Raw genomic sequence first — 13,362 nt, forward strand, 5'->3', positions numbered from 1 at the left:
CACCATAAGTCCATAACATTAAATATTGAACATAGAAAAACAGTGAATACTGAATACACGTCATACATGTATGATTTGAGAGTCGTATATCTCAAACCTAAAACTTCACATGATGCAAGATCAATCGAATTGTCTAAAACCTGTCACCCAGTTACATTCTGCTTCTACTGGTTCATCCTCAAGGACTTACAAATGTAGTGTGAAGGGAAGTGTTCAACAAACAAATAAAGCAACTGGTCTCAATGTAAAATTCCGAAAATTAGCTAATGGAAGTCTAATTTATTTATACAAATTATATACAAGTTGTAAGTTTAAATATCGTCTACAACAGCTATTCTATGCTCGTCAACTAGCAAAGCTAGGGATAACTTCAAACTAAGCAGTGGCTGACCTGAATTTGTTTAAATAAGGTCCACATCAAGTTCTTCTTTCACCTTGCAAATCTCAGTGTCCACTCTGCAGCTATTTCATCATGTTTGGCTTTATCTCCCAAGTATAGGTGTGCAATTCCAGGAACAACCGGCTTATCTGCAAGAATCAGAACCGTAAGACACAGAAGAAAGGTAAGTTTTGTACATTTCGTACCCTTAAACTTGCCGGTAAATTTCATTTAAACTCTCGAACTATAGCTTGTTCCAATTGAGCACCTAAACAAATGATAAAGTGTTCCTATTAGACACTTTTGGTTCGAATTTGAAAAAAAAAATGTGTGTTCTCAAGTGCCCGTACGTAGATAAGTTAACCACTTAAAATATGTCACCTTCTTTAATTATACGCATTAGCCACAGTAAGCCGTAAAACATTAGGCCTATTCCAATTGAGGCTGATGTATATAACTAAAGGAGTTCACATATTTTATGTGGTTAACTTAACTATCTAATAGAACTTGAAAACATGAGTAAAGGTTTTCCAAAATTTTGAACGGAAAGTGTCTAATAGGAAAACTGTCATGTGTTCAGGTGCTCAATTGGAACAAACCTTAGTTCAAGCATCTAAATGAAATTTACTGGCAAGTTCAAGGGGCTGTCGATGTATTAGGTCTTTATTTTTTTAACAACTCGTTTTCCTGTTAACCCATGCAAACAAATTAGGGGGGGGGGGGGGGGGGGGGGGGAGGGTGTTGGCATCCAACATGAATCCGTAAACGCTTTTAACCAAGCAATATATCAAAGACTCTTCTAGGTTTATTATTTTTTCCTTTCTTTATAAAATTAATAAGTAATTTTTTTTGTCTGTTCACTTCAGTTGAGAGAGGACGGATGTTCTTACAGGTTTCAGGATTGTTGAACATTGATCTAAGAGCAAGTAGCACTTTTGAGATGGTTAATGCTGGGCTCCAATTCTCTGTTAGGATGTCCAAGCTAACATTGCCGGAGGGATCAACATTACAATGATATATGCGAGTTTTGAATACAACCTGCAAAAGCCTGAGGTCAGAAAAAAAAAAAGGGGGGGGGAGAGTTAATTTCCAGGGAACATTTCCACCACCAAATGCAGCCGATAAACAAGAACTATTATTAAGTCTGTAAAGATGATTCTTGTTTATCGGCTGAATTTGGCGGTGGAAATGTTTCAAACAAAAGGAAGCCATAATTTTCTTTTCTAATTTTACTACAATAACGACTACGTTATTTGGAAGCATGGTACAGTATAAAGGTGAAAGCAACTATACAGATACCAGATCTTACGGAATTCTTACCTCACTTTACTCATTTACTGTACAACAAATAAAAGTTCAGGAAGGAGCAAATTTATCTTCTTCTTCTTTTATCAGGTAAGGTGTAGAGAAATAGGAGATTTGAAATGAACTGCTTGATTATTCTCATTTAATAATGGGAAAGAAACTTCCTGTAAATGTATACAGGAGCTCCTATTCTCAACCATGACAGTACTCTGTGGGTAAAAGAACATGTAAACCAAAAAATTTGAATTACCATTTTAAGACATCGCACTTCAGAATTCTCAGGAATGATGTTTAGTATTCATAAGGGAATTCAGAAGCGATTAGTGTCCAGCTATTGTGTGATGTATTCACCAAACATTCGAAGAAATAAATAGAAGATTCATCAAGAGTAACAAGTTCCCATAGTGACCTTAAATTTAAACATCACCCAAAAATAAAAGAACATAAGTGAAAGCCTTCATAAAGGAAGGGAAGCAACTAGTTCATAGCAATTACCCTTTCTTATGTTAATTTTATTCAGCAGAAAGAATTCTGCAACATTTTATCAGAAGAGGGTGAACAAGGATCTTTGCGCAGATCTTTAAAGTTCATCCTAGGTTTAAAGTTTTCATCAGAAGAAAGAACTTTTTTTATGGTTATAACTCATGGAGAATATTGGAAGTTTGCAGTTCAGATAAAATACAAAAGTAGATGCCTGGATTGAAAAAAATACAACAGTGGACACACAGTATATTCACTGTATAATCTTCAACATACCTTTGGAGGTTTAAATGGATAATCAGAAGGAAAGGTTATATCAAGAAAAAATATGCCGCCCTCATAAGGTGTTCCTGCAACAAACAGGAAGATAGGCTTCAGCAGTTAGAGAAGCACAAGGGATTCTTTAGTAAATTGAAGCAATAAACTTATCCATCTTCAAGCAGAAAGATAGAATCAAATTTAAACTACTAAAATCCATTTAAACCAATTAAACACCAAGCACTCAAAATGGTTATCTAGAGCATGATATTTGGAACTATCACATAAATCAGTTCAAAGAAATACTTATAGTAGCACTCAGTTTGCAAAAACAATACACTTGATAAACAGAATAAGGAAACCAGACAATCAGCATAGCCACATAAACATGAAGGATACAATAATTACTTTCATCAAAGATCAACATCCTTTTTTCCTATTATTTAAAGATACAAGATACACTAACAGTAACGTTTAAGCCGCATAACAAAACCATGATATGGCCGAACGCTTCAATACATTCAAACGACCAAATATTCTTTGCAAAAAACTATAATCAAACACAACTCCAACTTCAAGATTCCAAATAAAGTGAAAAATATTTGATTTTCCAAGACTTTGTAATACTTATCAACAAGAAAAAAGAAGGCTGGAAATAGAAGAGGAAGAAAGAATTACCAGGTGGACCAAAGAGAGTAGCAACCCAATGATAAAGATTATCACCTTTAGGACCAGCAGCACAATCAGGTGGTGCTTCCATACTTAATTCTGTCATTTCTTTTTGTATTCTCTTCCCTGATGATGACACCGACGTCGTCGACTGCCACGTCCTTCCTCCTCCTCCTCTTCCTCCGCCGCCGCCGGACGGTGCTCCGCCGTACATTTTCAGAAGAAGATTATTATCTCTCAAGTGGAAGGATTTTGCTACTTCTGATGAATTTTGGCTTATCCAGCTTCCCTATGACGTCGTTCCGGTACGGGATTAAATTATTCTGAAGTAAAAAACACACACACATCAAGGGTGTGTTGGTGAAAATTTTTTCAAATTTCTCACGTTCGTTTGGTCAAAATTTTTGAAAAATAAATTAGAAAAAAATAATTTTTTTAATTAAAGTAGGGAAACAAGTCCATAAATGACATTTCACCAACCACCCAACCCCCAACTACCAAACCCCCAACCACTCCCGCAACCCATGTGGTGTGTAGAAAACCCAAAAAAGAAAATTATAAACTTCAAAAAAAAAATGGGGGGTGGGTGTGATATGGGTCCCCGCGCGCAGGGATGTAGTGGTGTAGAAACTTCAGAAAAAAAAAAAAAAAAACTTCCAAGAAAAAAAAAAAGTTACGGGAGGGAGGAGGGGGGAATGGGTGCAGGAGGGGGGAGGGGGGAATGGGTGCGGGAGGGGTTGGTGTGGTGGGGTTGTGGGGTGGAGTTGGTGGGGCTTGGGTGGGTTTTTTCCGGAAAATGTTTTCTACCAACTAAAAAAACATGAGAAAATTAGTAAGATATTCACTTATTTTTCATTATTCAAACAAACATGAGAAAATAAGTAGAAATTCACTTATTTTCCAAAAACACATTTTTCAGGAAAACATTTTCCTCCATATCGAACACACCCTAAGTATCACTTTTTTCTGAGTTTCCTACCTGAACTATCATGTGTGAGAGTTTTCTACCTAAACTATCTCCAATTAGTTTGCAAAACACGACTCAGAACAATTGATAGTTGAGGCATGTTTTGCAAACTCGTTGGCGATGGTTTAGGTAGAAAAAGTGAACAACTGATAATTGAGGTGTGTTTTGCAAACTAATTGGAGATAGTTTAGGTAGGAAACTCTCACGCTTAATAGTTCAAGTACGAAACTAAAAAAAAAAAAGGACACTTGAGGTGTGCTTTTGACCATTATCTCTTTCGAAATTATAGTCGTGATGAAAATATTGTGGGATATTAAGAGGTGTCAAAACATATAGATATGTCATTGCCCAAGTTTGAACATGCAACCTTAAGGACTTTTTGCAACCGCTTAACCTTTGCGATGAGGCTTAACTTGTGTTAAGGGGTGTTGATACTATATAAATAGCTATAAAATCAAAATCTCACATATCTATACAATATAATTTTCTAGCGAATGAGTATCGCTTGACACCCCTCGATAGCTCTGCCCTGGCTGGTGGGGGCAGTTGGTGAAGTTGATGTGAGGAGGAACCCATTAATGTTAAATGTTATTTGTGAGAGTTGTTTTTTCTAGTTCCGGAAGTTATTTTTCTCATTATTAAGAAACTTCTTTTCCTAAAGAAAAAATTTGACGAACTGAACATGAGAAAATTGAAAAATATTTTTCATACCAAACACACCCTAAGCACTTTATTAATTATATTTTTATAAAGATTCGTTCTAAGTAATACAAAAAATAAATATTTTTTTCTCATCCTTATAGTTTTGAAAGACAAAATTACACAAATAGACTCGAACATTACGATTATCATAATAGAAAAATTAAGTGTGACACAGGTTATACTTGTAAGCTTCTAATTTCCTTAAACAAGAGAAGTTCCTTTCATTGTCTGTTCGCAAAAGGATAATGATCTTTTGCCAAAAAGAATTTCAACTTTGAAATTGGTGGAACCATGTTGTCAAGTTCTATCTTTTTAGACTCCCAACATCCAAAAGAACTTCATCCAAAAGGGTTTGCAAATTTTATCATCCTAACACATCTTCTTCTTCAAAAATAAAGATTAAAAAACATTAGGTATTTTTATTCACAATTTTATAAATAAGATGCTAGCTTGGTTAAATAATTTCGTCTCAATATGTCTAAGCTTTAATGGGAAGTAATTTCTTTTGGTACGTTTAAGCTTTTGATAGAAAGTGACTGTTTCTCATGAATAGTTACGTCTTCTCGTATGTCTTAGCATTGATGGATAGAGTTCTTATCATAGTTGTACTGATAGGAGTAAAGGCGCATCCAAGCCGACCAAAACACCACCATTATTACGATTAAAGCAGGGGGGTGGGGGCACAGTAAGGAGGCTTTTCACCAACAAGGAAAAAAAATGGAATTCAATCATCTAGTTGAGTGTCAGACAAATATCAATCATCTAAACTAACAAACTACAGAGCTGGTTCAGTTTTCCTGCAAAAATACCAGGGAATCCAAAAAAGGCAAAGAGCTCATGCTAGAAAACAAAATGTGCATTTCACATTTGCATCAACAAAGCAAAAAATACAGCCACTGTGGACATGATAACAGGCGCTCGAATCGTTGAACTCTGAGAAATCGCACCGATTGGTCCAAATGCTGCAGGAGGGAACACCCCACCTGGATGCGAACTGTCGGATAAAAAGGAAGAAAAATCAGTGCAAATAGAGGCAACATTTGTGCAAATGCAGCATTTTTAGTCTAGTCGAGCTACTCTATAACAGCATTGTTCGTTCAGATATTTTATGGCTGCTAGAGCGAAATGTTGTTACAGAGAACATATAATATAACATAAGGAATCGGTTCCAAAGGAAACTTGGTCGTTTATTATAGAGGATGGTTGTTATAGAGAAGCCTGACTGTATTCACAAAGATAATTTATGCACTGTAAGTGTTTAGATGTCTCACCTTCCTGTAAATTTACATGTTTTGGAACCTGCACAAGGATAACCATCAAAGGAATCAGGCTTTGGAAAAGAAAGTGAAAAGACAGCTCTGATAACATACAAAGCGGATGAAAGAAGTTTTAATTCTAATGAATTATGCCTAGATCATTATCGACGATTATGTAAGTGATTCGGAGAAGGAGCCCAAAAAAAAAAAAAAGAGCAGAAGGACTAAAAGCATTTCACGGTATTGCAGAAAACGCATACTTTGCACGTTAATTATTGCCTAATCTGTAAGAAATTAAATAGATACAAGTAGATTTTTCTTGCAAATAAGCAATGTTTCAGTCCCATATCTCATAGACAAACATTTCACGAAATCAAAGCCATTCATCTAATGTAGCCGTAAAAATAAAGATACTGAAGAACTAAAAGTCTAAAACGACATTTTTATCAACTTACTCTCCCCTCCACAAAGAAAAAAGAAAAAGAAATGACCTCTGTATGGAGCAATGAAACCCGACTTATTCAATAGAAAACACATTTTATACTCTAGTTCAAGTAATATAAACTAGAGTATGTGATATTACATCATGCCAAACTCGACCGGAGTTTATATTTATTTTATTCAGCATGGAATAATAAAGATCTCAAAGAGTGCATTTCCCTTTTAGCCAGATTGGCAAAATAGATTCTAACGATATGGGAGTGAAAAAAAAAAAAAAGAGGGATATCAACATGTCGTTAATTGTGAATTTACCACAACATTATCAACAAAAAATATCCGAAACTCCGTGTAAATACAAAAAAGGAAATTACGCACTAAAACACCAGATATGGTAACTTACTCGGATCTTTCGTTGTCGTTGTTGCTGTACCATCAAAATCACATGTTCCACCAGCACTACGCATTCTCTGATAATAGTCATTATAAGCATAAGAAGCATGATTTTGCAAAGTATCCGGAAAATAACAAGGCTTCCCAGATTGAATCGCACTGCAATTTGCACGTCCCTGGCCACAAGCCCAGTTAATTCCGTCTTGCAATTTGTTCTCATCCGCACCCGATTTTGCTACACAAAAAACTGCACTAGAATTATCAGAAATACCGCCAGACGAACCCAGACTAATGGAATAAACCTCAGTCCCATTTGTAGAAAAAATCCCCCAGCTTTTTTCCGAGATAGGCCCGGGTCTTTTGTCTTCATTGAACATCTCGTAAATAAAGGTGTTGATCGGATTTTTCGGTTGACTAGGCGGACCGGTATCATTTGAAACACGCCGAATAAGGTTATTATTAAAAGTTTCCGCATTTTCCTTAGTAGCATCTGGCTCCTTGGAACCGCCATCCCATGGCCAACCCGTCTCTGTCACAACAATTGGAATATCTGAAAAGTTGAACGCTTCCATAGAGTTGTACGTAGCATCAACTAAAGCATCAAACATGCTTTCGTAGTGAAACAAGGTGTTCGGATCAACAATTTGCTTCACTGCAGAGAGCGGCTGGAAAAGAGCGTATTCGATCGGAAAAATTCCAGCCGAGTGAACGTACTCGTAATACGGATAAGCATTCAACATGTAATATGAGTTTGTGTTCTTTAGAAACTGAAGGATTTGGAAGATTGTTGAGTTCCATGAAGAATTGAAAGTGGCGGTGGAAGGGGGAAATGCCTTAGCAATCACGTCCATCGATTGCGGAGTTGAAACTTTAACTTGGTTATTTAGTCGCGAAGCCACTAATGCTTTATGCAAGTAATTCATAGCGGGAACCAAAACGGGTGCGGCATTTGGGATTGCTGTGAGAACTTCACTTCCCACAGCAATAGCTGTAATATTTGTCCCGGGCATGTAAGCTGCAACATTTTGATTTACCCAATTAGCTGCAGCTGACGGAGATTCTCCTATCCTTAAGACTTCTTCATTTGTAACACCGATAATAACTTCGATACTAGCATTGGCTAAAGCCTTCAACATATGAGCATCGGCATTGAATAGGCGCACGTGAGTTATTTGACGAGCTTTAAGGAGTGCAACCACATCTGGAGCTGGGGGTAAATTTGTAACATCAGTCCCGATGTTTACTCCAACAAATGCACCTACAATTTTGAAATAACACACACATTAAAACTCCAAATGAATCAAAGCACGGCCAATATGTTAGAAGCTCAAACGGTTGGATCCTATAACAAATTAATCACATGAACAACAGAAAACACAACACAAAAGACAGGAACAACAAAGAACATAATATATATATCATGTAAATTAAGCTGCCATTCCATTTGCTCCTCCAATTCTTTTCTCGTGTAAAGTCAAACGGTCAAAGTGAAAAAAGAACAAAAGCAGAGTATGCTTTACCAGCTCAAGATACACAAATAAAACCCATCTCCAAAAAAGCTATATCCACCTACTTTTGTAGGTACAAAATAACAAGGGAACACCAGATTTCTAGATTTCTTCCGACTTGCCATTATTACTATATTAATAGTTTCTTCATCAAGTCAATAAGACACCAGCAATTTGTAAGCAGCTTCAATGCTTTCCATAGCATTTTCCGGAAACAGCCTCTATCTGCCAAGGCAGGGGATAAGGTCTGCGTAAACTCTACCCTCCCAGACCCCATTTGTGGGAGGATTACACTAGGTATGTTGTTGTTGTTGGTTCAGTTCTGTCAATAGCTTGTGAAGCAGGATTTGCAAATTCCTTCTGGCTTTTTACCTTAAGGTTGAGGATCTTAAAGACTCAAAGCTCTAGATTTGTCAAGTACTAATTATGGAAATACACTACATGTATAATTTGAGATTCATTAAATTAGTGCTATACCAATTGGGCAGAAATATATCTACTGAACCACACAATTCCGATATCAATATACTGCAGCATAAAGAAAATTAAGGACATTAACTAAGCGGCTGAGTAATCTTTATACAGTTAACCTGTCCTGGCCACTGAGCCTTCATGCTATATCCAACACACTAGCTGACAGATCATTGTAAGAAGACATCTAAAAGCAGTGGTTTGCATCAATGCAGAACTTAGCATGTATACTATGTTAAATATTTTAGACTAACACAAAGAGAAATGCATGCATATATTTAAATGTATATTCAGGCAAGCTTTCATACAGAATGAAAGTTCAGTCCTAAAGCAGCAATACTGCAACTAAGGGTATTCCTGGCGCTTTCCACAAGCGGGGAAGTCAAGTACTTGTAGTTTGAATAAGCTCAAGGCATAGCCTCTCTAGAGGCACTGTTGACAAAATTAACATGCCAAGACAGCATTTTTTATCAAGATAACTAAAGACATCATAGTAATAATTACTGATAGAAGCTCAACCTATTAACTTTTGTTCAGAGGCAGAAAAACTTAGTATGAGAAGTCTTCTCTGAGGAGGTATGAATGGCTATGTTGCTCGGACTCTCCAAAAATGATGCCGCACCCGTGTCGGATCCTTCAAAAATGCACTACTTTTGGAGGATCCGACACGCACCCGTGTCCATTTTTTAAGAGTCCGAGTAACATAGATGAATGGTACTGCATATAAGCCACGTCAAAAAGAAACCTAGCAAAGGCCTTTTAAGTTCTAACTAGAAGCTACTAGATAACTTAATCTATCATTTAAAACTAAGTGTATTGAGTAACTATATAATATGTGCTCGACCAGAATCACATTACCTGAGCATAACAGAAAACTGGAGATGGTTGATATCACTAGATATTCACTATATTCAGTTAACTTTAACTTCATCTATGAATTTCTTTTTCATAAAAAATTCATCTTTGAAAGTTAACATATTTACTCAAAGCTTACAGACCCGTTTTATATATTAGAACATTTATTTAATAAGCTAAATTAGAAAGCCAATAAAGTAGGAAATAGATGATCTTTACACTTAAGTTGCATGACAATACAACAGAAAAAAATAAAAATAAAACGAGGAGGAGTTCAATTAAGCATTCAATACACGATGCAGACAACACTATACTAAACTTTTAATAATTCAAAATCGATGATGCAAGTGCGGGTCCTCATATTTAGTGATATTCCACATATAACCAAATAAAGACCCTTGCATGATATTAACCAATGCTCAGAATCAATTATTAAGCTGATAGGTAGAAACTTATTGCATTACCTATTACATTTGAGATACAGAAAGAAAATAGTATAGCGATGGCAAGCCATGGTTTAAGCGTCATCAGAATCATCCAAAAGTCCAACTCTAATATCAATCAGCCGGCAGCTGTTGCTTCAAACGGTATTTGTCAAGAGAGTGCTACACAAAAAAGAGAACAAGAAATTAAAGCTATTTGATCGAAAAGAAAGTAAATGAGCGTAGCCTTATGACTATAACTTTGAAGACAAGCAGATCTGCAAAACTTAAAAGGCAAAAAGTTTTTTCTTCCCAGTAAAACCGACCCCAGAAATCTAAAAACTGAGCAGCAACAACATGCGCAGTATAATCCCACCAGGTAGGGTCTGGGGAGGGTAGAGTGTACGCAGACCTTACCCTCAACCTTTTGACGGGTAGAGAGGCTGAGCAAAGAAAATAAACATGCCAAGAGCTCAAGGGATTTGGCTGAGTGACCACATTATTTCTACGGAGGACCAAAGTAATTAAATTCAAAACCACTTTCGGAAAGATAATAGAAGGCTTTTTTTTTTCTAACTTGTTCACTGTGCTTAAGTATGGGAATCTTGTACTACCAACATGAACTATATTAGAAGAATATATACTATATTCCCACCCACCCCTTGCAATTAAAAAGAAAAAAGGAACGCACACACCCATAATATAAGAAATCTTAGCATACTTGTCCACTAAAGGATGTCTAGCTGAACCCAAAATTCCAGGAGCAAACAGCACTTAGTTCAGTCTGGTTCCGTCTAACAAAGACATAACAAAAGATTTCAAATTTTTGGTAGTTTAACATGCTTGTCTACCCAAATAATAGGTCACAGGATTCCCAAGAATTTGGCATTTCTGTTTCATTAACTAATCATTAGTTCACAAATTGTGCCATATAGCTATCAGTCCACTTCAGGGCACTTTAAAACAAAAACAAAAAAAATTGTCACCACAGAGGTAACATTGACTATGAGATGTGCTTTATCAGTTCATAAGAGCAAAACAGTGTGCAATAACCACAAAACAGCCACTCTCATTTCTTCTCTTCAGCAGGAAATGCTTAAAAGCCTTCAAGAACTAAACTTTATCAGAAACTAGCATTATCTTACACCTTAAAAATCACAAAGAACACCAAAATCCAAAGAAATATTTAAAGATTAAGAAACCCTTTACAAGTTTAGCCTCAAGTTCAAAAACCCCACCTCAAGTTCAAAAACCCCACATCTCAAAACTACTTCAGGAGCACACAGCATTTAACACACAAGCATAAAATGAAGGAACAAGAGAAAAAAGAAAGAAACAAAGTACCTGAATTTAACTTTAACTCCACTATAGCAAACCAAGAAAATCTACTAACAAAGATCCTATAAGAGTTGGTAAAACTCAGATATAAACACCAGTATAGTTGAGTGACAAATCTGTCAACCAAAAAAACAAATCATTAACTAATTATTAGTGCACAAATTTTGCCATATAGCTATCAATCCACTACATGGCACTTTCAAAACAAATGATATTGTCACTACAGAGGTAACATTGATTATGACATTTGCTATATCAGTTCAAAAAGAGCAAAACAGTGTCTAATAACCAGTAAATAGTCACTCTCATCCACTTCTCCTAAGCAAGAAATGCTTGAAAGCCTTCAAAGAACTAAACTTCATCAAAAACTAACATTATCTTACACCTTAAAAAACACAAAGAACACCAAAACCCCAAGAAATATTAAAAGATTAAGAAACCCCACATCTCATAACTATGTTGGAAGCACACAACATTTAACACACAAGCATAAAATGAAGGAACAAAAGAATAAAAATAGACAAAGTGCCTGAATATAACTTTGTTCCACTGAAGAAAACCAAGAAAATCTACTTACCAAGATCCTATAAAAGTAAACTCAAATGTAAACACCAGTATAGTTAAGTGACAAAGCTGACAACACAAAAACAAAATTTTCAAGAAAACCCTGAAAAACCCTTTAACCCCACTTTGACAGTTCTCACTTTGGCTACAAAAAACAGAGAAATGAGTGGTCACAAACTTTGCCTAAAGGAAACTAGAAGAACAAAGGATGACACTAATTCACTGCAGTAACTCCAATACCCAAAAAAGAGCTGTTCATTTATTACTATGTAGTTATTGCTAAATACTTTAACTTTCTTGCTTAGAGATTAAAATTTTAAATCTTAAACAATATACTTATATTTAAAAAACACAAACACCCATGTACAGTATTGTCCAAATAATTATTTTATTCATGTTATTGTACATATCCCCAATCAAAAAGATTAATTTTTTTCATACTGCTATATATGGAGAAAAAGACAAGAAAGCATAAAGATACATTAAATTAAAATGCTTGTTTTAATCTCAATTCCAGAACTTTACAGATATGTACTCTATACTATTTTGTTTTTTTTTTACTTGTCTTTAAGATGGTTGAAATAAAAGATTACAAAATTCTTGGAATATGGAAAAGGCACAAATATAAGGGGAAAAAAATTACTTTTTTCTCTTGTGGACTAAATAAACTATTTTATTCATGTCATTGTACATATCCACAATTAAAAAGATTAATTTTTTTCATACTATATGAGAGAAGAAGACAAGAAAGTATAAAGAGGCCTTAAATGTAGTGCTTGTGTTAAACAGATAGTGTATACCATTTTGTTTTTCTTACTTGTCTTTAGATGGTTGAAATAAAAGATTATAAAATTCTTGGAATATGGAAAAGGGAAAAACATAAAAAATAAAAATAAATAACTTTTTTTTACTTTTTTCTCTTCTCTAGATCTAAAAATAATGATTCTTGAAATCTGTGACAGACATTTTGAGACATATCGAGATTTTAGCCGTGTATCTAGTGACCATACTAGTACATTCCCTTATATTCCCTCTTTGTTTTATTTTCTCTCTTTTTTAAATTATTTGGTGGGTTTTATTGTTTTTTCTAAAGATGGTCAAAAGTATCCTTTAACGTTTGTGATTTATCTTATGTTTTCATAAACATTCTTAACGTTATCTTTTATCTTAAATGTATCTTAAATAATTAAAAAAATTGAATATGCCCCTCACAAATCTTTGAACTTTTTAAGTTGTTCACAGTATATTTGATACAAAAAATTATGTTAAGAGGATTTATAAACCAATAGGTTAACGAACTGCAAATATAAGATAAATTATAAACATTAAAGGAATTTTTAATTTTATTATTTTTGTT

The 13,362-nt window shown here is 35.0% G+C and overlaps 2 protein-coding genes across 4 annotated transcripts; both read right to left on the reverse strand.

Annotated features, from left to right (window-relative positions):
- Nucleotides 1-129: 129 nt before the first annotated feature.
- On the reverse strand, nucleotides 130-3,489 carry LOC132626060 (constitutive photomorphogenesis protein 10). 2 transcript variants are annotated; one of them, XM_060340785.1, is made up of 4 exons: nucleotides 3,146-3,489; nucleotides 2,441-2,514; nucleotides 1,270-1,417; nucleotides 130-528 (listed from the first exon to the last, which is right to left on the reverse strand). In XM_060340785.1, the coding sequence occupies exons 1-4, from the start codon at nucleotides 3,303-3,305 to the stop codon at nucleotides 431-433; spliced, it is 480 nt and encodes a 159-aa protein (XP_060196768.1). In that variant the 5' UTR covers nucleotides 3,306-3,489; the 3' UTR covers nucleotides 130-430. The 2 variants fall into 2 exon arrangements, with proteins under 2 accessions (XP_060196768.1, XP_060196767.1); XM_060340784.1 differs by having other exon boundaries at nucleotides 3,101-3,479.
- A 1,966-nt stretch (nucleotides 3,490-5,455) lies between these two features.
- LOC132626062 (glucan endo-1,3-beta-glucosidase 4) lies at nucleotides 5,456-12,394 on the reverse strand. 2 transcript variants are annotated; one of them, XM_060340786.1, is made up of 6 exons: nucleotides 12,019-12,394; nucleotides 11,448-11,557; nucleotides 10,146-10,286; nucleotides 6,858-8,105; nucleotides 6,032-6,059; nucleotides 5,456-5,754 (listed from the first exon to the last, which is right to left on the reverse strand). In XM_060340786.1, exons 3-6 carry the CDS (start codon nucleotides 10,216-10,218, stop codon nucleotides 5,622-5,624), a joined length of 1,482 nt encoding a protein of 493 aa, XP_060196769.1. In that variant the 5' UTR covers nucleotides 10,219-10,286; nucleotides 11,448-11,557; nucleotides 12,019-12,394; the 3' UTR covers nucleotides 5,456-5,621. The 2 variants fall into 2 exon arrangements, with proteins under 2 accessions (XP_060196769.1, XP_060196770.1); XM_060340787.1 differs by lacking the exon at nucleotides 11,448-11,557.
- Between the last annotated feature and the right edge of the window lie 968 nt (nucleotides 12,395-13,362).

This window comes from Lycium barbarum, chromosome 2 (genome assembly GCF_019175385.1).
Source record: "Lycium barbarum isolate Lr01 chromosome 2, ASM1917538v2, whole genome shotgun sequence".
NCBI classification, from domain to species: Eukaryota; Viridiplantae; Streptophyta; class Magnoliopsida; order Solanales; family Solanaceae; genus Lycium; species Lycium barbarum.

Excerpts from the sequence above, each read along its gene's own strand:
- LOC132626062 (XM_060340787.1), bottom strand. The coding sequence starts at position 10,218 with ATGATTCTGATGACGCTTAAACCATGGCTTGCCATCGCTATACTATTT. Across the intron at positions 8,106-10,145 it reads CTGTATCTCAAATGTAATAG|GTGCATTTGTTGGAGTAAAC; the intron begins GTAATGCAATAA and ends TCAAAATTGTAG. Across the intron at positions 5,755-6,031 it reads ACATGTAAATTTACAGGAAG|TTCGCATCCAGGTGGGGTGT; the intron begins GTGAGACATCTA and ends TTTATCCGACAG.
- LOC132626060 (XM_060340784.1), bottom strand. The coding sequence starts at position 3,305 with ATGTACGGCGGAGCACCGTCCGGCGGCGGCGGAGGAAGAGGAGGAGGA. Across the intron at positions 2,515-3,100 it reads TACTCTCTTTGGTCCACCTG|GAACACCTTATGAGGGCGGC; the intron begins GTAATTCTTTCT and ends TGTTTGTTGCAG. Across the intron at positions 1,418-2,440 it reads ATCCATTTAAACCTCCAAAG|GTTGTATTCAAAACTCGCAT; the intron begins GTATGTTGAAGA and ends AGGCTTTTGCAG.